At 33.3% G+C, this 25,662-nt stretch overlaps 3 protein-coding genes and 1 long non-coding RNA gene across 13 annotated transcripts; 3 read left to right on the top strand and 1 right to left on the bottom strand.

Moving 5' to 3' along the window:
• Positions 1-1,142: 1,142 nt before the first annotated feature.
• On the top strand, positions 1,143-4,921 carry LOC107898044 (U11/U12 small nuclear ribonucleoprotein 25 kDa protein). Of its 2 annotated transcripts, none has more exons than XM_041091141.1 (6): positions 1,143-1,229; positions 1,416-1,493; positions 3,573-3,789; positions 3,945-4,050; positions 4,241-4,340; positions 4,657-4,921. In XM_041091141.1, the coding sequence occupies exons 2-6, from the start codon at positions 1,488-1,490 to the stop codon at positions 4,750-4,752; spliced, it is 525 nt and encodes a 174-aa protein (XP_040947075.1). In that variant the 5' UTR covers positions 1,143-1,229; positions 1,416-1,487; the 3' UTR covers positions 4,753-4,921. The 2 variants fall into 2 exon arrangements, with proteins under 2 accessions (XP_040947075.1, XP_040947074.1); XM_041091140.1 differs by having other exon boundaries at positions 1,389-1,493.
• A 4,793-nt stretch (positions 4,922-9,714) lies between these two features.
• Positions 9,715-13,961, bottom strand: LOC107898712 (uncharacterized). Of its 9 annotated transcripts, XR_005911986.1 has the most exons (7): positions 13,451-13,953; positions 12,989-13,139; positions 11,980-12,888; positions 11,177-11,283; positions 10,874-11,064; positions 10,286-10,480; positions 9,715-10,164 (listed from the first exon to the last, which is right to left on the bottom strand). It is a non-coding gene; the product is annotated as an uncharacterized lncRNA (long non-coding RNA). The 9 variants fall into 9 exon arrangements; XR_001684476.2 differs by having other exon boundaries at positions 11,177-12,888; positions 13,451-13,961; XR_001684478.2 differs by having other exon boundaries at positions 9,715-9,885; positions 9,982-10,164; positions 10,874-12,888; positions 13,451-13,957.
• Positions 13,962-14,771: 810 nt separating this feature from the next.
• LOC107898714 (probable pectate lyase P59) lies at positions 14,772-16,712 on the top strand. The gene is made up of 4 exons (XM_016824231.2): positions 14,772-15,094; positions 15,208-15,865; positions 15,986-16,228; positions 16,318-16,712. Exons 1-4 carry the CDS (start codon positions 14,898-14,900, stop codon positions 16,540-16,542), a joined length of 1,323 nt encoding a protein of 440 aa, XP_016679720.1. The 5' UTR covers positions 14,772-14,897; the 3' UTR covers positions 16,543-16,712.
• A 5,202-nt stretch (positions 16,713-21,914) lies between these two features.
• On the top strand, positions 21,915-24,241 carry LOC107898716 (pentatricopeptide repeat-containing protein At2g17525, mitochondrial). The gene is made up of 2 exons (XM_016824233.2): positions 21,915-23,952; positions 24,106-24,241. Exons 1-2 carry the CDS (start codon positions 22,111-22,113, stop codon positions 24,181-24,183), a joined length of 1,920 nt encoding a protein of 639 aa, XP_016679722.2. The 5' UTR covers positions 21,915-22,110; the 3' UTR covers positions 24,184-24,241.
• The last annotated feature ends 1,421 nt before the right edge of the window (positions 24,242-25,662 follow it).

Here is a 25,662-nt window from a genome sequence, read left to right as displayed (position 1 = left end):
TACGTTTCTTTTTAGTAATGATGACAGCCCTCTAACTTGACAAAAACATTTAAATTTACATTTATTATTAAATCATTTTTAAATAAATAAAAAATTAACCTCTTTTTTTTGTTTTTTGTTTTAATTTACATTTATTATTCATAAATCCTATAACAAAGGAGAGAGAAGCTTCATTTCTTAGTGGCTGGCTTCCTTATTTTCTTCCCCTCATTCAGGTCCATTTGGTTTGTTGGATTAAAGTCATCAATGGCCTAGAGTTGGCTTGTTGGATTTATTATAAAAAAGCCCATTTCAATTAAAAAGAAACCTCATCCTCAATTCTTTTTTAATAATTTATAAGGCTAATAAATTTTGGGTATATATTTTGGGCAGTGACGGCCCTGCTGCCCGTTTTCTTCCGCCTTTTCACATCTCACTTCCTTCTCAAATTTTAAGTACTCAAATCATGCTTCAGTCTAGACCTGTCCATGGGCCGGGTCGGGTCGAGCCCACAAAAAATTTTCAGCCCGTTTACTAGGCCCGGGCCTGACCCGGCCCAAAATATGGGCTTGATATTTTGTTCAGGCCCGACCCGAAGAAAAAATATGGGGCCCGGCCCGGCCCGGCCCATTTTTAATTAAAATTAAAATTAAAATTATTTTTTTAATAAAATTAAAACTAATTGTTATTAAAATTAATTGTTAGTAAAATTATCAAATTATTAATTGTTAATTGTATTAATTGTTGTAATAAAATCTAACATTTGATTAGTAAATTTATCAAATTATTAATTGTATTAATTATTGTAACAAAATCTAACATTTGATTAGTAAAACAAACTTGATGTTTTATTATTATTATTTTGTAAAACTAGTCAAGGAAATGAAAGTAAATAAACTTAAAATAAAAAACTATTATATTTTAAAAATAAAAAATATATATTTAATATTTTCGGGTCGGGCCGGGTCGGGCCCGGGCCAAAAAAATTTTGTCCGAGGCCCGGCCCATTTTTTAAACGGGCCTAAAATTTTACCGAAGCCCATATTTCGGGCCTATATTTTTACCCAAACCCTCACATATTTTGGGTGGGCTGTCGGGCCGGGCCGGGCCACCCGGCCCATGGACAGGTCTACTTGAGTCCATCCATTCCTTCTTTCTTTTTTGTTTTCATTATTCTCTCTTCCTCCCTTCTCGTACTTCACGGATTCTCTTTTGGTCTCTTCCTCTGCTTCGTGGGAGTGTCATTACAGGTACATTTACTTTAACAGTGTATTTGCCTTTTCATGTATTTTTTTTAATTTCAGATCTATGCCTCTCTTCTTCTTTTTTCTTTTTTTTTCTGTTGGTTTTTTGGTTTTCATCTTTAGAATAAGTATGTCTCTATTTTTCATCTCTATTTTAATTTTCAGATCTATGCGTCTTTCCTTGTTTTCCAGTCTGCTTTTGTTTGAGTTTTTGGTTCTCAGCGTTATGAAAAACTGTTTTGGTTCATCCTTTCAAATCTATTGATGTTGGTAAGTTGTTCTTTAGTCAGTTTATCGACTACTATGTGGTTTTTTGCTTATCATTTGTTTTTTTGCCTTTTCGTTTCTGTTTTGGGGTGGTTTGTTTAGATGGGATGGTTTCGTGGTTTTTGGATCGGGATCGTGTTCTTTTTGTTCTGGTCCTATTGGATTTTTTCATAGTTTATTCTCTTATCATTTTCCTTTTTTTCTAACATTTCTTTCCCCTTTACTCTCTCCTTTATTCTGGCCGTCCCATTTCAAATTTTTCCTCGTGTGTTTTTGACCTTTTTTGTAACCGACGCCCAAAGGAATGCAAAGACACTATGCCGTTTCTGTTTTTGGGATTTTTGGAATCCCTTGCTTCATAAGGTATGAATCTTTGCTTCCACATTGTCTTTTCCGTTCTCTGTTTTTAATTTAAGAACTATGCTTTTGTACTTGTATTTCTTGATTTATTTTTTGGTTTAGAAATCGCTGTTTCTATTCGTTTTATTTTTTTCTTAGTAAAATATTTTGAATCTGGTTCAGATTTTTTAAGTTTACTGGTGTTAATTTTCGTTCTTATTCCGCTAAAGGGATATACCCATCATAACTCAACTCCGGATAACCTATTCTGAGGATACCTCTGAATCGTGATAGCCCAGTTGGGAATTATTAGTGCCTGGTTCCGTTTTTTAAATTTAAGTTTTTGCTTCTATGTTTTTTTGTCACTATTTACTCTTATTTTTAATGGGTTTTATTTTCGTATCTAGGTCTTGTTATTTTTGTTAGTTTATTGCCTCGCATATGTTCATTATTTGTTGATTGGTTGTTTACGGGTGTTTAAGATTGTTGGTTTTGTTTTAGGGATCAAAATTTTTTTTTTGAAGTTTCTACTTTGTGAATACTTTTGGTGGCTTTGGTTTTGGGTCTGGGGCTTGAGAGTATTTGGGCATTCACATTTATTTTTACTGTTTCTAAAATTTCTATGATTTTTATATATTTTTAATATTTTTTTATATATTTGGCAGGCAACCGAGGAGGAAATGATAACACTGACAGAATTTTTAAAACTCATGCACCAAATCTAATTAACGGTAAGAAAAGTCAGTTATCTAAATGAGAAGCAAAAATTCTGAAATTGTACTGGGTGTGTGGCGTAATGACCAGCTTATTCCCATATTCTCTCCTATTTTTCCTTTATTTCTAACGTTCTTTTCTCCTTTATTAGCTACTCTTTTCCCCTTCTTTGCAAATATTTTTCCTTCTCTCTTGTTTTTTCTTCTCTCGGCCTCCTTTCTGTGTTTTCTTCAATCTATGGCTCTCCCATTCATTCGCCGTCTCTCTCTCTCTCTCTATATATATATCCTTTCAATTTTTTCCTCAAATTTTTTAGCTTTGGGTAACCAAATTCCGTTTTTTGTTTTTTTGCTGTCTCTTTTTTTTTTAATTTTTGAAAACCTACATCATTGAAGATTGATTTTAGGTATGAATATAATTAAACTGTCTCTTTCCTCTTTATCTCTGTTTTTAGTTTCAGATATATGCATATCTTTTACTAATATTTTCAGTGTGTTTTTTTTCAGGGATTTCGGTTTTTTAAATATTAGTTTTTTAACAATGTTAGTAAGTTCAGGTTTTATTATCTATTAAATATATATAAAGCTAATGGACCGTCGATTGTATAATTAGATAAAAAAATCCACTGCTTAGAGCGAACGGACCTACTCGACGTACATAAAACAGATCAATGTAGTTCGATGCTCTGCCTCCCAATGATGAAAATGTACAGTTGGTGGCACTGGAATATTCCCGCCCCTAAAAATTACGAAACCGATTACCCTACCCCTCTAAATATTTTATTTTACCGTTAAAAATAAAATAAAAATATTATCATATAGTTATGCTATAATATAAAAACCCAAAGTTTGTTTTCGTTAAAGCAAAATCCATTGTCATTAGCTTCTTTCTCTCTCTCTCGAAAAAGGAAAAGAAAAGGTTTGAATTCATGAATCAGCGAATGCTTCTTCCCAATGAATGAGTCGAGGTAGTGCCAGTCTTTCTTTTAATTTATAAATTTTGATTCTTATGAAAAATCTTGCTGCATAGTGTGAGAATGGAGTCAGGGGCGAAGGAGTGCTGGGATACAACAGCAAAAAGGTGAAGAAAGTGGCGATACTTTCAACACTGGCCGCACTCCTTGACGATCCAATTCTCGCCGATGTCCCTAAGAAACCCAGTTTGTCCGATGTTGATACCCTAATCAACCTTGAACTGGGGAGTGCCATGTGTATCTCTATCGTCAAATTAGATGGAACCTCCTTCGGTACACTTCATATGCTCTCTCTCTCTCTCTCTCTCTCTCTCTCTCTCTCTCTCACGCACACACACACAGAGCTAGGCAGGCCTTTAGCCACATAGAATTTGTGTTTGAAATTAAAGTTAGTACTTATCTGGATTGGTTTTCCTTGGAATTCGAAGATGTTGCGGTGATGAATTCAGCCACGGTGAAAGACTTGAAGCTCGCAATCAAGAAGAAAGTGATCGAGTTAGAGCAATCCAAGATGGGTCATCGACACATTTCATGGTTTATCATCTTGTTTTTGCTCTTAGACCACCCTCACATTTTTTTTGGCCAGAACCACCCTTACATTAATCGCTGGCATTTTAATGTATTCGAGAGAAAAAAAAAAACAGAGCAATTACGTTTACTATAAAGTTCTGTTTTTGAAGATTAATTTTTTTTCTTTTAATGTTTACTTTGTTTGTGGTTATAGGAGGCACGTTTGGGCTAATTTTTGCCTAGCACACCACAATGGGAAGCTCCTTGATGATGACGCTGCACTTCACGATTTTGGTGTTAGAAATAATTCTCAGGTGTTGTATTCGGTCCCTTCACTTTTCTGGAAATGGTTCTTTTTTATTTTGTTATGATCTCACCTTGGAGCCTTAACATCCATTGACCTTGCAAATATCAACTTAAACAAGATTCATGTGCTAACGAATTATGGGAATCCATCATCCCGAGTAGGTTTTTTTATAAATATTGTTAAGAGGAATCTCAACTTAAAATTGATCTAGAAATTTGGCTCTCATTTACAATTACTGGGGCTATAATGTCTAGCAGCTAGCGGCATATAAATTATAAACAATAAGAAATCCTCCTCCTGAGATGTTATGATGTGTATTGCAGGTACATTTTTTACCTTATGTTGTCTCAAAAGGTTCTGGGAGACATTTTAAGAGGAGAAAACACCGTTTCTTCCATGGCCTGAACAAGCTTTCATGATGACATGCAATCATTCGGGCATCCCTGTTTTCTGATCCAACTCATTCCACAAATTCACAATGTTCCATAGCAAAGTAAATGTGGTACAAGTACATTGATTTCTAGTTGACATTTTAAATAAATTTTAAAGCTCTTATAATACTAAAATTTTAATAAATTAGCTTTATCATATTCAAAGCCAAATAAATTGATCATGTCATCATCTCCAAGACTCCACAATTTAAGTTGAAAAGTTAAATTTCGAGAGAGAGAGAATCGGGAAGAAATGGGGAAACTATGGAATGAAATGATGGGGAACGAAGGGGATGTCAGGAATTATTATTATTTATAATTACCTCCGACATATACCTCCAACGTATACCTTAAGCTCTCTTCAATGATACTTTCACACTTTCCTACGCTGAATTTATTACAATATTTAAATTTATTATTTATAATTTTTAAATTATATTACATTATTTGATTAATGATTAGAGTTATCTACATATTAAATTGGATCAGGCTTAATAAATAAATGATATTTTGCTAGACCTAACCTTTGACCTTTTTTATATATATTTATTAATTAAATAAAATTGAAGCTGATTCAATAATTTTTTCTTGCAAAAAGCTACGACTCTTGACTGTCAAAATACTGTCAAAATGAAAATAGTTAACAGATTAATTCTTTTTGCATAAATAAAAACAACAAAGTGGGAATTCAAAGTAGTGTGGACTATTATTATTACTTTTTGTTAATGGATATGTTCAAAAATATCGTTAAGGTACAATCATTTCTTAAATATTACTATCATGATGTGCTTACCTAAATAAATTGGGCCTGTTTTTCTAAGCTTTTGTTTTTCTTTGAGCCTGTTTTGTTTTTGAGCTTGTTTTATGTGTTTTTGTATTTCAAAAATAGCCCAGTACGGTACTTAACTTAAAAAAAACAGAAAAAAACCCCTAAACCAACGCAGGATATCCCAAGAGCGGGATATACCTAGGCCGGGATATCCCTATGGAGGGATATCCCAAGCCGGGATGTCCTAGAATGGGATATCCCCGCCTGGTATAAGTGTGACAGATATCCCGGCCCAGACGCATAAAAAATCTGAACCAGGCACCAAAATAACAGAACCAGGCAGTTAAAATTCTGAACCGGGACGAAATTTGAAGGGGAAATCCCCGGAAAAGCTTATTCCGAGCCGGGATATGACACGGATATTCTTTGGGCCAAACACAACAGGACAATTAAAAAAAAATCTGCACCGAATTCAAGCTATGCCCAACAACCCCCAGCCCCAACAATATTCTGCTGAGCAAGAAATAAAAATAAATACCTGACAAAAACTCACTGATAATAAATGTAGAAAGGCAAAACAAAATCAACTTTATAATATATTATATTTATCTGAGTGCGTTCTGTATTATATTTAAAATAAATATGTAAGCCCGAAACAATTGTTGGCTTTGTTTAAAGCCCTCCATTCATTAGTTTAACGGATTATTAACTTGAAAGCTTCAAAAGCTTGGTTATTCGAGGTGATTTCTGCAAAACTCCTGAAAAGGTATTTTTCCTGAACTCAAGCCTATCACATGCCAGGCGCTGTAACATTATCAAAACTGAGTGGGATAAGGTAAATAGAAAACTCTTTACCCTTTTGAGGCAATGAAGCAGGAGTATCCCTAGAGTCCGATGCATTATCAAGAACATAAGGAAGATATAGCAATTCCAAGAAAGATACAGTCTGAGGATTACGGGGAGAACCTACACAACGTGAGAAAATTTTAATAATTAAAAAGGGAATCGAGCAAAAACAAATTGCAAAAGTCATGATTATTCTAGTTGCAAATCTAAATTAAAAAGAATGCATTCGCTAACCAACAATTAATTGAGCTAAAAAAAGTTAAAAAAATGAGGGATAGTATTTTGTAACGACTGTGACAGTAATATCGAGATGCCTAATCATGATAGTGATAAGTGGCATAAATATGCAAACATATATGGTGAGTTTCTTAAATCCAAAAGATAGAACCATTAATGGAGATACTTTTAGCACCTCAAAGAAGGAAAAGCATCAAAATATCGCCATATTATTTACCAGAAAAAGTAGTGTTTGAAACTGAATCAGAGAGTTTGTGAGGTGGAGCTGTTTCAGAAAATTCACAAGGTAAATTTCTTGCATGTCAGAGCTGTGTTCTCCTACATATTAGAACAGCAGTTGTCGGCTCACTAGTTCTTGTAAAAACCACCCAAGAGAGAGCGAGCGAGATGAGTGGCATGGTCAAAACAAAAATGTCATGTATACACACACCCAAAGTCTCCACGTCAGAAGGTCAAAGGAAAGACAGTTCAATTTCTGTGTTATTGCCAGCCATTTTTTGTAACAGTCCAATTTTTAGTAGTGTCAGAATAATGATTTGAGATTTCTAAATTCGATGAAAAAGTTAAAAAAATTTATTACTTAATAATTATAAGTTAAGCGTGAATTTTTTTAAAACTATTTTTGGATTAGTGAATTTTGTGATTTAAAAGAAATTATTAGGTAAATTGGGTAAAAAAACGAGATATCGAGACCTCGATATTATAAATTGAACCGTAAATATTTTTATAAATATTTACGAAGTTAGTTATGTATTTAATTAAGTTTTAATTAAGTGAATTTGTCTAAATTGAGGTTAATTATGAGAAAAGATTAAATTGCAATAGAGATAAAAGTTTAATTATAGATTAAAGAAAAGTTAAAAGGACTAAATAGGTAAATATGCCAAGTCCCATAAATGAGGCGGCATATGCATGATAAAATCTGAGATTTTTTTTAAAAGTATATTATTATTTTATTATATTGTAAATTATATTAATTATATTATATTATCATATTTCTAAATAAAATTGTTGACAAATGCATGGTGTATATGATGACATGTGGAAGAATGAAATACATACATATTAGTAATGATTACATATTTACTTATTATTTAAGTAAGAAATATTATATTATTATTTTATTGTTATTATATTAAACTAATTTAATAAAAGAAATAAAAGATAGAAAAAGAGAAATGGAAACAGAATAGGCAAACGAAAACAGGGGAGAAAGGAAAGAAAAAGAAAAAGGGAAGGAAAGAAAGAAAATTTGGGGTTTCAAGGTTTCAAGCTCTAAGTCAAATTAAGTTATTTTCTTATAATTTTTGAGTTTTTAGAGTTCTAGAACAAAATATTTCATGGTTTATGTTGAAATTTGGGAAGATATTATATTTCTAGACATTGATTATGTTGAATAAATGAAAGAATTAGGGGTTAAATTGATTGAATTTCAAGTTAGAAGTTAGTAAAGGATTTAATTGTAAAATAAAGTGTAAGTTTTGAATAGTAGGGACTAAATTGAAAGAATTCCGAAATTAGGGATTTATGGTGAAAATGAAGAGTTAAAATGAGTTTATAGTAAGAATTAAGAGAGAATATGGAGTTAGATTGGGAAAATAAAATTAGTATTGATAAGGGATTAAATTAGAATTTAGGTAAAGTTTAGGTATAAATGGAAATGTTTTGATGAAATTGTGTATTAATAATTTTTAATTGTTTAATTACGTAGCTAATGTCGTGCAAGAGTCATTGCCGAGAAAGGAAAGGGGAAGGTGATCAAGGAGTGACTCGAGAAAATTTACGGTTAGTATTACCATAATTCGAATTTAATTATTAATTGTTAAAATTTAAATTAATATACATGATAAGAAAATTGAGGTGAGTATCATGATTGAATCGAATGAAAAATATATATATACGTATTGATATTGAATTTATTGATAGTAATTGTTGAATTTTGAATAATATGTTTAGTAAATAAAAATAAGGAGAATATCAATATTTAATTGAATGAATTAAAAATATGAATTGAATAAAAGTGAATTAAATTATGAATAAGTGTGAATACGTGAATTGAGTATTGACTGAAAAGTGGTTTGATTCGAATCGAGGTATGATTTGTGAAATATGTATTGGTGCTGAATTGTATATTGATTTGAAAGTGGGAAGTGAATTTGAAATAGAAAAATGTATTGAATCAAATGGTGATTAAATTGTATAATGATTTGAATTGAAAGTATGAGAAAGTGATTGAATTGAAATGTGATTCTGAAACCCTATTAACTAGTCGGGCTGAATCAGATACAGTTGACATGCCATAGGATTGGAAGTATTCAGGGATACTTCGACCTTGAGTCGATGAGACACTGGATGTCATACTGTTATTTCGGATAGATTCAATGAGGTACTGGGTACCAACTTGCTTCGGCTTTGCCGATGAGACACTGAGTGTCAACTATTACTTCGAACTATCCGATGAGGCACTGGGTGCCATTCTGGTGTGTTTGGTTAAATCCGTGTATCCGCCAAGGTCCGAGTCAAGTTAATAAAGATAAATGAATAATTTTGATAATATAAATTTTATTAAATGATCTTGAATATGAATCGAAATGAGATATTAAATTGAGATATGAAAATGAAATGTATGAACCAAAGGTACAAGAAATAGTTAGCGATTTAGTTCATGAAATGATTTTGGTAGTATGAGATGTAAAAATATAAGTAAAGAAAAGCAAATTGAAATAACTATTGCTGAGAAATGAGAAGTGAAAATAAAATGATTCGAAATAGTGGAATTATATGTGAATTTAATTAAATACAAGATTAAAATATTGCTTATTGTTATTAATGATCTAGTTTATTTAAAGTATGAGACAATTAACGAATAATTGTAAATATAAATTAACTGTATATAATTTATTGGTTAATGTTAGTAATTTGAATTATGGTAATACCACTGAGTATACCCATACTCAGCGTACGGTTGTTTCCGTGTGCAGGTTAGTAAAAAAGCTAGTGTCCGGTCCAGCATCCAGAGCAATCCCGGCCTCAGATAAATTTTAGTGATGTGCCTTTCTTTTGATATTGTGGCATGTATCTAATATCTAGGTAATGTATTGATTAAAGTATGCTATGTATGTCATTTATTTGTGAATTAGTGATAAGTTATCCAATATGTCCGGTAATGCTCCGTAACTCGATTCCGGCGACGGATTTGGGTTGGGAGTGTTACATTCTTCATCATATTGAACCTCATAAGGTCCTGGATCATATTAAATATCAACAATCTAAAAGATCAGAGAAAGCCAGAATTCATTAATTAGCTTCCAGCAAAGACCAAAAGAAAGAACCTAAACGAAATGGTCAAAAATTATGATAGATACCTACAAGAACTTGCGCCCTGGAAGGCAATTATCGAGTGCAAGAAATTTTGTCGCTCTACCACCCTCTTCATGTTCAACAAGAGTGGTGAATTTGCAGTACAAGTAAGCTGAAAACCAATACGATGGTTTGAATTTTTTGAGCAGGTGAGCAGCAGGCTTGCTTTCAAAAGTTCCTTGCTGGATCTAGGAAATATGTTTCAACCAACAAGCAACCAGGAATGGTCAACAAGAAAACTGAATACGCTTGATATGAAGATTTTCATTTTTTCACATATATGCATTTCCACCAATCGGTTATAATTACCTCATCTTTGAATTGTTTTTTGGTAGTGAACAAGTTGTTGCCAATTCCCATAATTAGTGCTGCTGAGCGGCCAATCGTGTGAAAGGAAAATATCAATCGGTTCCTCTAGGTGCATGAGCTTGTGAACATCATACTCCCAGACATGATACACAGACCTGATAGTATTGTCATTATAAGATGGCCTTTCATGGTGTCCTGCTCAAGGAAAAGCTAATTCATTTCAGTTTCAAAGCTTCAACTCTCCACCCTAAATAAGAATCAATATAACATATCTGACACTCGCTTGCAGTAAATAAACAATTACCATTAAAAGAAATCCAGAATAAACACAAAATAGACAAGTAAAAGAACTTCAAACCCAACCTAAACAATAATTACGCGCATTGTAAATTCTGGAAAGTCCACCGATATGGATATTGCCAAACTTCACAACCCCAGCAAACGACAAAAAGTATATATTAGGTAATGACCATCCCCCATAATGCCTAAAGTTCACACATTTCAATTGCAGAACGTAAAATTCAAGGCCTTTTCATAAAAGAATCAAAATCCCCAAGCTAAAACATATGAAAAAAAGGGGTGACTTACAATTCACATAAATAATTGGAAGCTTCATGATTTCCACTGATAAAATGGTGAGAACTGAGGCAACCTCCTGACCTGAATAGTATTTCCAGAATGACTTCTCTCTCCGATGAAGCAGGACCAGCCATTTTTCACTCTCCGCAAAACCCTCCTACTTTCCCTTTTGCTTTGCTTCGAGTGATGAATAAATATATCTGAAACAAATATAATGGTTTAATTAATGGTTTCTTATTCCTGAACAAATATAATGCAGCTTTAACAGCTTTAAATAAACCGAAACGATTTTGAAGAACCAAATTCTCGCACTTTTAACAACTTTCATAGTATCATGCCTCTCATATACAATAATCAAATCTCCACCTCTAATGCAGCGATTGAAAGATATCTTCGTCAAGGAATCCATAAGCAACATCCTTAAAAGACGAAAAACACATTCAATTGAATATATAGATGATGTTGGACTAATATGCAATTTATGTACCAAAATTTACTCCCAAATCGAAAACATTTACCACATATCCAAAGTTCTATTAAGAATAAACTATCACCTAATCAAATTTCCACATCAACCATTAATAATTCGGAAAATTTTGAATTAAACCCAAGACACCACAAGAAGGTTATTCAAAGAATCAAATTCATGCAAACTAATACGATATAAACCGAAGTCATTAACCAATGGCTTAAAAAGGAAAGTGGGCTCAATTTGTTAGTTACTATCTCACAAACAAAAACACTCTAACTAAAAACAGGGCAAGAAAGATACTAACTAAAAACAGTTATATATGGACAGGAAGTGTACTACATATCCCAAGGACAGATCGATTAAACTAATTATTTTAGAGTTTCACAGGGAATTATTTAATTAAAGTCATTCATATGCGCAGATTTACTGATGGTTGACTTAACAATTGGGATACTGGTTTCACAGTACTTATAATCCAGCCAATCAGAGATTTTTCTTTTGCAGCACATCAGACTAGAAAGCAGTTTTTTATACACGAGATCATTAGGCTATCTGGACTGTCACATTAGAAAGAAACGCAGGCGAAAAAGTTTAAAGCATTATCTTAAGTGAGATAAAAGGGAAAGGAAAGAAGAGACTTTACTTTGGTCAGACCAAAGACTACAAAACTGAACCAACAACACCCCAAACCCACACAGTTAAACACACCACACTCCAAAACAGATAATGGCAAAGATTCAAATGATCGACCCGTAATTCCAAACCAAAAGTTGTGTAAAAAAGATAATGCCAAAGATTCAAATGAGAAGAATCTTTAGGAGAAGAGAAATAAGGAGTCGAACTGTGAAACAAAGGCACAAATTCTTAGCCGGGAGTCGATCTGAGCCAAAAACCCTACAAACGAAGATAGAAAGAAACGGTGGAGTTTTATTGCCGGAGATATATCAGGAGGAGAGAGATTGAAATCGAGGTTATTCATAAATCCTATAACAAAGGAGAGAGAAGCTTCATTTCTTAGTGGCTGGCTTCCTTGTTTTCTTCCCCTCATTCGGATGGTCCATTTGGTTTGTTAGATTAAAGTCATCAATAGCCTAGAGTTGGCTTGTTGGATTTATTATAAAAAAGCCCATTTCAATTAAAAAGAAACCTCATTCTCAATTCTTTTTTAATAATTTACAAGGCTAATAAATTTTGGGTATATATTTTGGTCCCTGAAATCACTATCCGATGTAGTCCAAAACCCAGTAATTCAAAACCTAAGAGATTCAAAGCCCCAAACACTGAAACAAAAGCCCAAAAACACCAGCCCAACCCTAAACCCAAGCCCCAAGCCCCAAGCCTCAAACCCCTAGACACCACTCCGGGATATCCCTGAAATGGGATATCCCTGGTTGGAATAACTAAGTTAGTTAACCCGGTCCAGACACGTTAAAACTCTGAACCGGCTACCAATACTGCTGAACTGGGCACCAAAAATACTGAACCGGGACGGGATATGATGCGGATAATCTTGAAATAGCTTATCCCGGGACGGGATATCATGCGGATATCCCTCGAGCAGAATAAGAATGAAAATACATTCAGGGCTTATTAAAGTAACGAATTCAAAGTTACATGGCAGAGTTAAATGGGCTGGAGGAAAGAACGCTTACCTCAGATGTTGATAGAAGGCAGAGACAACATGAAGGGAACACAAGGGTAGCAATTTATTTTGACGCAGCTTTCGACGGAAGATTTTCCAAATCGGCTTCGGGTCTGGTGGCTCGGAGATTGATGGGCGAGATTTTAGCCTCGAAGACAGTCCTACACACCGCAATGTCGTCCCCATTCATGTCAGAGGCACATGCAGGTTTACAAGCCGTTAAATTAGGAATTTCAATGGGTTTTAACTCAATAGAAATTGTAGGGGATTCAAGAATGGTAATTCAAAAATGGTAATTCAAAAATGTAAATCAACAGCGTCAGATAAATCAGTTATTGGGGCAATTATTAGAGACATTCAAAGCAAAAAAGACCATTTTCAAGAAATCAATTTCCAGTTTGTTCAAAGATCAGGAAATGGTTGTGCCCACGAACTCGCGAAAGAAGCATTAAAGAGGGGAGAAGAACAGTACCTGGAGGGAGCAGTTATAGTCTACAATCGACGCCAACAAGAGGAAAGATGGCCGAGGCACCCAGATTAAAGAGGTTTTCATGGAAGGTTTGCAAAGAAAAGAGATAGCAGGAAATGGAAGATTTTTTTAAACTGGCTATCGTTTGGACTGCTGGTAAAGAGATGTGAAAAAGGCAACAATTTAGTGGAGACCAGGTATTAGGTTTCCTGTTTTTTAATTTTGTCTTTTGTTTCCTGTAATTCGGACCGATTTTTTTCATTATTTGGGCCCGCTTTTTCATTTAAATTGTTTCCTTTTCCTAGGACTCAGCCAAGTGTTCCCAAGGAACTGATAGCAATATATTGTAGAATTATCGTACATGTTCAATTATAGGTTATCATACAACTGAAATATTTTGCAACCGAAACTTCAAACCAAAACCAAATCAAAAACCCAAAATCAAAATTGAAAGTGAAAGCCTGAATTGACTCTAAACTCCAAATAAAAAACCTTAACTCAAAAATCCAAACTTAAAGCTTTTAACATATATGGGTAACTACATTTATGATTTTTTAAAACTATTTATTGTTTTTCATTTAAGTCCAACTTCGAATGGACTTGAACAATTTCTGTTGAACAAAATATGATATCTCCAATAATATATTTTTCTAGTCAAATTTAGTTCTACTTTAAAAGAAAAAAGCTCTCAAAGTAACAATCTATATAAACTAGAAAACTTAAAAATTATGAACAAGTTATGATGATTTTTAATATTTTTAGTCTCAAATCTTAAACTTTTGATTACAATTTTTAATAACAAAATTTCTAGATTTAAATTATATTTGAATTTTAAATTACCATTCTTAAAACTGCAAAATATTTCAACCAGCATAAAATTTTAGGAGTAATGACGGAGACCAACACAACATTGAACATTGAAGCCAATGAATAATACCAGAGTTGTCATAGGATGTGTTCTATGAGGCATTTGAATCATTATTATTCAAATATTAGATAATTAATTATATATTTAAAATATTAAATATTAAATTATTATGTTTTAATTTTGTAATCAAATTATTACTCAAATATTAAAATAATTGAGACAAATTTTGTAATAAATCGACCTTGATGGGATAAAAAATTAGTTAACTAATATTAATTAAAATTTCATTAATTTAATTCTAGTCTATTCTAAAATCGTTGAAGTATAACCATTTCCCAAGAATAGAAATGGCACCTAGTATTCTCTCCTTTGCCGCGGAGAAGAGAAAGGGGAAAATATTGCTTTTCTCTATTTTTAGGATATTTTTGTTGTATTCATAACTCCCCTTCATAACTCCCCTTCGACATAGGTTGCCGCTGGTCTTGGTGATGTCTGCACCAGGACCTCGAGGCGCCTTGAAAATAGTCTCTTTTAATTTTGCGAGGAGCCGAAATCCAAAGCCCAAAGCAAAAAGTGCTTAACATGGATGCCGCCGGCAATCGAAGTTGTAAGTTACTATTATTTTTCTTTGCTGCCATAATCCCAGCCCTGCAAGGTCACATCGGAGAATATGATGAGTATTGGAAACAACGTGAATTGGAAGCTAAAGAAAACACCGAGCAGGCATATAACCCCAATCCTGAGGAAGTTACCCAGCATGTCAACCACCTTGTTTCCAGGTAGAAAAAGATAGAGGATTGAGATTATTAAGTGCCATTTTTCAAATACTAATGGTTTTTGGAATGTTTTTTTTAGTTGATATCGGCTTTTGTATTTTCTATTTTGCATCAAGGTCGCTGATGAGGCTAAATAGCACAAGACGACATTTGAGGGCAAGAAAAAAAGGCGGTCCCTGCGATCCAACCAGCCCCATTGACCAGTGCTGGCGCTGTGATCGTAACTGGGAGAAAAACAGGCAGAGACTGGCTGATTGCGCCATTGGATTCGCACGTGGTACTATTGGTGGAAAGTACGGTAGAATTTACGTAGTGACCGATCCTTCAGATGATGATTTGTTAAATCCTAAACCTGGAACCCTACGTCATGCTGTGATTCAGAAGGAACCTCTTTGGATCATCTTTGCACGAGCTATGATCATCAGGCTAAAAGAGGAGCTCATTATGTCGGGTGACAAAACAATCGACGCTAGGGGAGCCAATGTGCATGTGGCTTATGGGGCTGGTATTACTATCCAATATGTGAGGAACGTTATTATCCATGGCCTCCATATTCATCACATTGTTCCGGGCAATGGCGGCATGATCAGGGATTCCGTAAACCACTATGGATTCAGGACAAAGAGCGATGGTGATGGGATTTCTCTTTTTGGAGCAACGAACGTTTGGCTTGATCACCTTTCAATGTATAAGTGTAGGGATGGTCTCATTGATGCCATTCAGGGATCAACTGCCATAACAATCTCCAACTGCCATTTCACTCATCACGACCAGGTAATCAAAATTTTGATACTTCCAAGGATCATTAATAGTAAAAACGTTTTTACCATTGATTCTAGGATGAGGTTGAGCAAGCTAGGGTGACGAATTATTTATCTGTATCTGTTGATACAGGTGATGTTGTTTGGAGCAAATGACAACCACAAAATGGATGAGAAGATGCAGATCACTCTTGCTTTCAACCACTTCGGTAAAGGATTGGTACAAAGGATGCCGAGGTGTCGATGGGGGTTTATCCACGTGGTCAACAATGACTATACTCATTGGCTCATGTATGCCATTGGAGGTAGTAGCCACCCTACCGTCATCAGCCAAGGCAACCGATATATTGCTCGACGTCACGTGGCATCCAAGGAGGTAGCCAATCTCATTTCCTTGTCAGAAATAAAATGATATGTTTTTTTACTTTCTAAAGTAATATTCATGACTGGTAAATTTTGGTAAAGGTGACCAAGAGGGACTATGCACCACCAGAAGTATGGAAGACGTGGAATTGGAGATCAGAAGGGGACCTGATGGTGAATGGGGCTTTTTTCTCTCAATCCGGTGATCCAAAAGCCAGCTCGAAATTCAAAGGCGACACTAAGGTTTCTGCTAAGCCTGCTTATAAGGTGGACTTACTTACAAAAGATTCTGGAACACTTATATGTATCCGTGGCCGAGCTTGCTAACAATCATCAATGCACCCAAGGAAAAACATGGTCAGGGAGTCTGTCGGAATTATTATGATAAGAAAGAATTGCAGAGAAGAAACAATTGAATTGCAACAAAATTGTCTGCAATAGTTTTATATATTTCACTCACCCGTTTTGAACAATGAAACATGAGTTCTTCTAACAAAGAAAAGCTTCTAACTATGGAAAGAAATAATAAAGATTATATGCTAATAAATAACAAATATATTATGTTAATAAATTCTAAATTTTTAGAAAATATAATCTGAAAACATAACTTGCACGCAAGTTCTTCAAATCCAGTTGCTTCGTAGCTTCTTAATTTGCTCGCATCTTTTCTGCGACCTCAGTTTGGATTCCTAATTCTCCAAAATAATGAATTCGCCACTTACTGTGAGTTCACCAGGCTTATAAAATTAGTCAAGCATATAGACTTCATCGAGCTTATAGACTGTGCCAGGCTTATACAGTTCGTTAACTTTGCATGATGCATGAACAGTAATCGCAACACTTTCCTTGGCTTTCATGTTGCAAACACCAAATTTATCTCTCAATTCTTCAAACCTCATCTTTCGAAGTAGTGTGGTTAGAATATCTACAAGTTGAGTTTCTGTACTGCAATGAACCAGAGTCACTTTTTTGCTTTGTTCGACTTCTTTCACGAAGTAGTACTTAATTTTAAAATGTTTTGTCTTCACGTGGAAGATTGGGTCCTTCGCAATTGTTATGGCAGACTGATTATCGTAAAAAAAAATTGAGTTGTTTCATTTTGCATAAAATTGAAGTCAGACAAAAACTTTCTCAACCAATTTGTTTAATTAACTATTGCTACTGCAGCTACATACTCAGGCTTAGCTGTGGATTGAACAACTGTCAATTGCTTCTTAGAACACCAAGAGAATACCTCAGATCCAAGCAAAAAGAAATATTGTCACATATCATCCACTGGTCCTGCCCAATCACTGTTAGTGTACCCAAAAAAACTTTGATGAGTTTGCCATTGCAGTCTCAACACCCTTTTCGTAGATTTAAAATGAGATGCATCATAGCAATGCATAAATTTTGACTACAAGCCAACTGTGAACATAATATATGGTCGTGTCGTTGTTAAGTACAACAAACAACCAATAAGACTTCGATAGTTTTTTTCATCAATCTTTTGAAAATTTCCACTACTACTGAGTTTTTCTCCAACTGCAATAAACGTGCTACTTGGTTTACACTTCTCCATGTAAAACCTCTTTAAAATCTTTAGTGCGAAGTTCTTTTGGCTTATGAAAATACCTTCTTGAACTTGTCGCACTTTCATCCCAAGGAAATATCTTATTTCCCCAAGATCCGACATTTCAAATATCTTCTTCATTTGCACTGCTCCCAATCACAAGAAGATCGTAAACATATAGCGAAACAATTAATACTGTGAGTTCGTTGATCTTCTTCATATACATAGTAGGTTTGCTAGGACTCTTTTCAAATCACAAGCTCGCGAAATGCTCATCTATTCTTGCATACCTGTAACGACTCTATGGTTAGAGGTGTCAGAAAGTGCATTTTCGGGACTCCGTTCCTGTAAATCGAACTCTTAAATATTTATTAAAAATATTTACGAAATTAATTGTGTATTTAATTAGGTTTCGGTTAAGTAAAATTGCATGAATTAAGAGTTATTATAGTATAAGAACTAAATTGCATAAAGGTTAAAAATTGAATTATAGATTAAATTAACTATAAAGGACTAAAGTAGTAAATGCACATTATTTCATGTTAGTGACAGTCGTTAATGAAAGTTTAAATTTTATATATGTTATATGTTATAATAATAGTTAAAATACATTTAATTTATGTATAATTTATAAAATAATAATGGTTATTATAATAAAAACATAAGGAAAAAGATGTTAACATGCAAAAGAGAAAGAAAAGAAAAGAAAGATAGAAATGAGAAAATAGAACGGTGGCATCCTAAGGGCTTTTAAGTTTCAACTTCAATTGATTAGTCAATTTAGTCTATTTTTTTTGTGATTTTTATGTTTTTAGAATCCCAGTAACCAGGGCTACCCAACCCATGTTATAATTTTAGTATTGATTAAGTTTTTAATTATTTTTATTATTAAATAGTTTTAGTATTAGGGATTAAATTGATAGATTTTTAAGCTAGAAATGGAAAAGGGTTAAATTGTATAACAAATTGTAAATTTTGAGTAATAAGGACTAAATTGTGAAAAATTCAAAATTTAGGGGTTTAATTGAAAATACGGAGTTAAATTTAGTTTAAAGTGAAATTTGTATGAAGATATAGAATTAATTGTAAAGAATAAAAATTAGTCTCGGTTTAGGGACAAAATTGGAATTTAGGTAAACATTGAGTAAAGATTTAAAATATTTAATATGAGATTGAATTTTGTTGTATTGATGAATTTTAATTGTTTTAATTTCGTAGCTAACAGCGTACTGGAATCCTCAACTAAAAAGGGGAAGGATAAAAACGACGTCGAATAGCTCGGAATCCATGATTTATATTTCTATAATCCGAACCTAGTTACTAATTATTATATTTTGATTTAATGCATATGATAAGTGGTTGAGGTGAGTATTTTGGCACTTTGATATTGAATTGAAATTATAGTTTATTGAAATGGATTGAGTTGGTATATATTATGAATGTATTGATTATTTGAATTGAAATAAATATTTGTGTAAATGTGATAATGTGCAATTATGATAATTGGATATTGGTTGTATTTCGAAAGTGAATTGGAACCCTATTAACTGTATCGGGCTGAGTCGGATATAGATGACATGCCATAGGATAGGAAGAGTTTAGGGATTTCTTCAACTTCGAGTTGATGAGGCACTGGGTGCCAATTTACTTCGGTTTAACTGATGAGACACTAGGTGTCAATTTATATAGCGCTGGGCGCAGCTATTACTTTGGATTTTTTCGATGAGGCACTGGGTGCCAAACTGGTGTGTTGGTTGGATCCGTGTATCCGTCCAAGTCCGAGTCGTGTTAATAGTGGTAATTAAATAACAAGTTCTATGATCGATATTGAAATGAATAAATATGTGAATTGGAAATGGAAAAGTGAATTGATATATGAAATTTGGAAAAGTTGTGATTATAAATGAGATATATATGAGTAATGTACTCATTGATTGAATATAGTTGAATTATGCCATTGTTAAAATGAAATGTTGATTGAGATGTGAAAAGTTATTTTATAACAAGTGATGTTAATTGAGTTATATGTTAAACCAACTAATGGAAAACTATTAGTGAAGTGAGCAAATCATGGTATAATGTGGTATTATGCATGAAATTGAGATGATATACAATTGCTTGTCAAATAGTAATATGATTATGCATTTCAAATTGAGGATTCATGTATCTTTATGTCTTTAATTGTTCAGATTATAGAAATATCACTGAATTTTAATCAATGTGCGATTTTATTTTTCGTGCGCATGTTAGGTACTTCACTTTTGATTGTTGATTCAACATCCAACAACGATCTCGATCTCAAATGTGCTGATATTTATCTTTTTGTGTTGGCATGTACCTAGGATGTCTAGTTGATAGTTATTCTGCAGATGAATTGTAAGTGAAGTTATAAGTATTATGTTGGTTTGACATATATGTAAACATGTGTTTGTGTTTGAAGCCATAATATGGTATATTGAATTGAATCAATGCTTGTTATGTGTATGCGAATTAAAGTTGATGTTTTAGGTAGATATGAACTAGGCTAAATTGATGGATTTTGACATGTTTATAATTATGCATTGATGATATGTTTTGACGATATAAATGTGGTACCAATGATGGTACATTGGTTAGACACCTAGAATGATTGTTTTGGCTCGTTTCAAGTGTGTTTGATCGTGTTTTGAATAGGTTAAACGATTGGTTTTTGAATTGCTTAATGCCCAAGCAAGTAGAAATGGCAAACTTGTGTTTTAAGGCACATTTTAAGTCTACACGATGTCATAGCAAATAATTGGAGTCATCAAGAAGGATATTAATCTTTTTGGTGGAGAAGAAGGGCTATCAAAAACTGAATAAAAAATCATTGCTGGTGTAGTGAGATGAACCATGAATGCTCCACATGACCTTAGAAATCCATAATGAGAGAGACGTTTGATACCATGTTAAAGTTTGCTTTCATTCAAACTTTTTCATATATTGAAAATACTTAAGCAAAGGTATTTACAACACAGGATATTCTTGTTGTCAACAATGATAATAGCACTAACCCATTAACTGCTAGTAACTAAATTGCAACAGAATTAACAAACAACATTTATCTTAACAGCCTTGACCGTTATCATCGGTGCCATATCTAACTGCATTCACCATTGGAAACTCCTTGAAAATATGTTCAAACATTGACAAATGGTAAAACACTTAATCATTGTACAGACCGTTAAGTGATGGATAATTTTGCATGAGAAAAATAGGCAAGCTTACTGCTTCATAGAGTTGGAAAGCTCAGCCACCAGCTTCAATGGCGATACTCACAGGTTGATGTGAGACGGACTTTTTTAAAGCATTCTCGTCATTTGAAACATCCCAATAAGTCATACCCATCAATGCTAACAACCTTAACGTTTTTCTGCCTGGAAAATAGAAAGGCATCAAAATCCATAACTATAAACTAACTGCAAGATTACTATGGTGTTAGGATTTAAGCATTGGAAACTGAATTTTGGCACAATGGATTAACCCGATAAATTATTATTGAATACCAAACATGATAGAAAAACTAATAAATGCAACCAAATTGCTATTGAATATAAATACGATAGAAAAATCAATTATTGTAGATAAAAATAATAAAAGAGAGAACCCACCAAATTTATTAGATTCAGCAAATTGTTTATGTACTTCAACACTAACACCAAAAAATTTACAAACTAATAGAATCCTTAATTAAAAAGTTTACAACTATTTACTCTTTTGATTCAATATGTGATGAAGGATTTCAAGCAATGGCTGCAACATGCAAGCACCAATGATGGAGAAGAAAGAAAAAGGAAAAAAGAATAAATGAAAGAAATGTAAAAGAAAATAAAAAGGAAATATAATAATATGGTGGAGCTCACTCGGAAATAATGTAATGCACTGGTCGTTTGAGATTTAGCCACACAGTAATTAAAAAAGATTTCTTAAACTTCAAATTATAGATTTTTATAGTTAAATGACAAAAAAAAACACATTAAAATTTAGTGATTAATTAGGTAGTTTTCCCTTTATTTTATCTTCATAGTTGAATATCTTACTTTTCTATAAAAAATTTAATTTTTTTGAAAAAAATAATAAAATTAATAATGAGTAATCAAAACGAACCGAACCTTATTAATATTGGGAGATTACAATGAGTGTAAAATATCATTAAATTAATGGCGGAGGCCTAATTTTTTGTGTCTAAAATAAAAATTATAAAAACTGAGTGATCACTTGTGAATTTACCCCTATGTTTTAAATCAAAACATAATTGAAAGCTAACTGATAACTTATAAAATCTGAAGAGGATCGAGACATTCTGTTTGGGTAAAGTGAATCCCATGAAGAAGCTCTCACATCCTTTGAGTTGGATATTTTCAGCTTTCTCATCCATCGAAACCCATGATTTTCTTCTACAATCATTTCCGAGCTTTCATTCAAGACTTGTATGGTCGTCGTCATCATCCTCATCCCTTGGCGTTCCAAGTCATGAGCATATTGCCCATCTCATACTAGACCAGAATTCAGCAGAAACAGCGCTGAAAACCTTCCAATGGGCTTCAATGCTCCCAAATTTCACCCACTCTCAGTCCACCTACTGTGCTTTGATCCAAAAGCTCTGTGCTTTCCGCCGTTTCAACACTGTCAAGGAACTGCTCGACGAAATGCCCACCACATTAGGCGTTCCCCCAGATGAAGATATTCTTGTCACCCTAGTTCGAGGCCTTGGGCGAGCCCGGATGATCCGGGATGTCATCGAGGTCCTTGATTTGGCTTCCAGATTTAACAAACCCCCTTCCTTGAAGATTTTTAATTCTATACTCAACGTTCTTGTCAAGGAAGACATTGATTTGGCTAGGCACTTTTATAGGAAGAAGATGATGCCGACTGGTGTCCAAAGCGATGAATATACTTTTGGCATTTTGATGAAAGGTCTTTGCTTAACTAACAGAATTGCCGATGCTTTTAAGCTTCTGCAACTTATCAAGTCTAGCACTGTAAAGCCCAATGCTGTGCTTTACAACACTTTGATCCATGCTCTATGTAAGAATGGCAAGGTTGGGAGAGCCAGAAGCTTGATGAATGAAATGGAGAACCCCAATGCAGTTACCTTTAATATCTTGATATCTGCCTACTGTAAAGAAGAAAATTTAGTTCAAGCTCTTGTGTTGTTAGAGAAGAGCTTCACCATGGGGTTTGTACCAGATGTCATTACCCTGACTAAGGTTCTGAAAATTCTCTGCGATGTGGGTCGTGTATCTGAAGGCTTTGAGATTTTAGAGAAAGTCGAGAGCAAGGGGGGTGTAGTGGATGTTGTAGCATATAATACTTTGATAAAGGGTTACTGTAGAATAGGAAAGGTGAAACTTGGACAGAGGCTTTCCAGGGAGATGGAGAATAAAGGCCGTCTCCCAAATGCTGACACATACAACATATTGATCTCTGGTTTCTGTGAGTCTGACATGTTGGATTCAGCTCTGGATATGTTCAATGAAATGAAGACAGATGGGATCAGTTGGAACTTTGCTACTTTCGATAAATTGATTGAAGGGCTGTGTTCAGCAGGGAGAATGGAAGATGGGTTTAAGATTTTGGAGCTAATGGAGGAGAGTAAGGTGGGTTCATGTGGGCGTGTTAGTCCTTATAACAGTGTGCTCTATGGTTTATACAAGAACAATTGCTCGGGGGAAGCATTGGAGTTCCTTTCCAAGATGCAAAATTTATTTCCTAGGGCTGTTGATAGGAACATAAGGATAATGGAATTTTGCAAGGAGGGCAGTATTGAGGATGCAAAGAGAGTTTATGATCAGATGATCGGGGAAGGGGGTATTCCAAGTGTGCTTGTTTTCGATTGTTTAATTCGTAGATTTTGCCAGAAAGGGTGTATGCGAGAGGCAGTTGAGCTGATGAATGAAATGGTTGTCTGTGGCTATTTACCAGCAGCATCAACATTCAATGATGTAATTAGTGGGTTTTGCAGTCGTGATAAACTTGGTAGTGCTTTAAAGCTAATGGAGGACATGGCTGGAAGAGGTTGCAGACTTGATGATGGAAGTTATAGTCCACTGATCAATGCTTTTTGTAGGATGGGGAATATTCAAAAGGCTATAATGCTTTTGCTACAAATGTTGGGAGAGAATATCATACCTGATGATTTGACGTGGAAAACAGTACTCGTCTGTCTTAGGGTGGGTTTGGATGGGCGATTGGGTGCGGTGCGGTGCGTTTAATTTACTTTTTGTCTCACGTTACAGTATCGCTACAGTGCCTAATCTCACCGCCACCGCTGTTTTTACACTAACCGCAGGTAAACGCGCCGCCTATCCAAACTCACCCTTAGTCAAGAAAGGCAGTGGCTGGAGAGCAAAAAATTACTTGTAAATAACCTATTACCGTGTATTATTGAGATGTGAAACATTAGTCATGATTCCAGATCAAAAAAGGAAAAAAGAGTCGTGATTTGCTCTTAAAGTCTCTCACTCGTTTGGATTTAACAACGTTGATCATAATATGATGATGACGACTCTTGTGCTCTATTAAAAAAAACACACTGCTTTGGGGAAGGGGCAAAGCAAAAAAGTATATGCTCTGTATTCTCAATCTTAGACTCATAGAAAGGGCAATACTTGGTCTTTTATCGACACTCTTTGAGCAATTTCCCCCTTAAGGAAGGCATCTATTAAGAGTTTTCAAGAGGAAAAGAATAATTTTATAAGGCACTTTTAGTAATTATTGAATGAAATTATATAAATTATCAATAAAATATTAAATACTATAGAAAAATTTTAAAATTTTGCTACTCTTTTTTTTTATAATTTTTTTTTATAAATTTTATCATTTTAATAAATTTCTATATAACTTTCTTTAATATTTTTCCATAAATTCTAAAAATTAATCTAACCATCATAAAATAATTAAAAAAAAGATTAATCTCTCGTAAAATAATTTAAAAAATTAATTAATTTTTACATGTCAATATTTTTTATGTTTAATGTATGTTATCATTTTTTTCTATATTAACTACTACATTAATCACCGTATCAATTGTCGTGTCATCACTTAGTCCATTTAGACTTCAATAAAAAAAATTATATTATAAGGCTCAATTGATTGGGGGGTTTTTAATTAAGAGATTAATTAATTTTTTATTATTTTACAAGATCTTTTTAGTTCTTAAGTATTAGTATCATGGGATCAATTGTGAAATTATAAAAAAATTATAAAGTAACAAATATTATGTTAAAAGAATTATTTTTGTCATTTTATATTTTTATATAAAATATGAAAAGTTGTAAAAAAAATCGCTCCAATCTCTCTCAAATTTGATATTGAACAAATTGATCTCTTTAAAAAAAAACAATCTTGTCAATTTTAAAAATGAGCAATTAAAGACAATTAATTATGAAAATTAATATTTTCTATTAATTATACATAATTTTGATTGATATAATAACAAATTAAACCGTTGTTGTTTATATATTCTATCTATTTTATACTTTTTGAAGAAAAAGTTTTTTAAATTATTCTCTTTGAATTTTTCAGATTTAAAAAAAAAGACTAATATATTTTTAGAATAGAATTCGTAAACTTTGAAAGATAACTTTGTTATATTCTAATATATTTATATAAATTTGATACAAATTCTTAATATTATGAGTAATTATTCTTAAATATTTACTTTTAAAATTGATAGATATTAAAATACTCTAATTTAAAAAAAATAATTTACTCCAGATTAAAGGACAAAAAATCATTTTACCAAAATAAATACACATAATAAAAATTAAATAAAAAATAATTATTCATTATTTCAACTTTACCGTTTCTATTAAAACCAACCTTATAAAATTCATAAAGTTTTTCATCCGTAATCCAGTTAATAATTAAATTAT

Source organism: Gossypium hirsutum, chromosome D04, assembly GCF_007990345.1.
Source record: "Gossypium hirsutum isolate 1008001.06 chromosome D04, Gossypium_hirsutum_v2.1, whole genome shotgun sequence".
In the NCBI taxonomy this organism is placed as follows: Eukaryota; Viridiplantae; Streptophyta; class Magnoliopsida; order Malvales; family Malvaceae; genus Gossypium; species Gossypium hirsutum.
The sequence above is the reverse complement of the archived record's forward strand: the minus strand, read 5'-3'. Positions and strand labels throughout refer to the sequence as shown.

Excerpts from the sequence above, each read along its gene's own strand:
- LOC107898714 (XM_016824231.2), top strand. The coding sequence starts at position 14,898 with ATGGATGCCGCCGGCAATCGAAGTTGTAAGTTACTATTATTTTTCTTT. Across the intron at positions 15,866-15,985 it reads ATTTCACTCATCACGACCAG|GTGATGTTGTTTGGAGCAAA; the intron begins GTAATCAAAATT and ends CTGTTGATACAG. Across the intron at positions 16,229-16,317 it reads GTCACGTGGCATCCAAGGAG|GTGACCAAGAGGGACTATGC; the intron begins GTAGCCAATCTC and ends ATTTTGGTAAAG.
- LOC107898044 (XM_041091141.1), top strand. Across the intron at positions 4,051-4,240 it reads GGTCATCGACACATTTCATG|GAGGCACGTTTGGGCTAATT; the intron begins GTTTATCATCTT and ends TTGTGGTTATAG. Across the intron at positions 4,341-4,656 it reads GTGTTAGAAATAATTCTCAG|GTACATTTTTTACCTTATGT; the intron begins GTGTTGTATTCG and ends TGTGTATTGCAG.
- LOC107898716 (XM_016824233.2), top strand. The coding sequence starts at position 22,111 with ATGAAGAAGCTCTCACATCCTTTGAGTTGGATATTTTCAGCTTTCTCA. Across the intron at positions 23,953-24,105 it reads GGAAAACAGTACTCGTCTGT|CTTAGTCAAGAAAGGCAGTG; the intron begins CTTAGGGTGGGT and ends TCCAAACTCACC.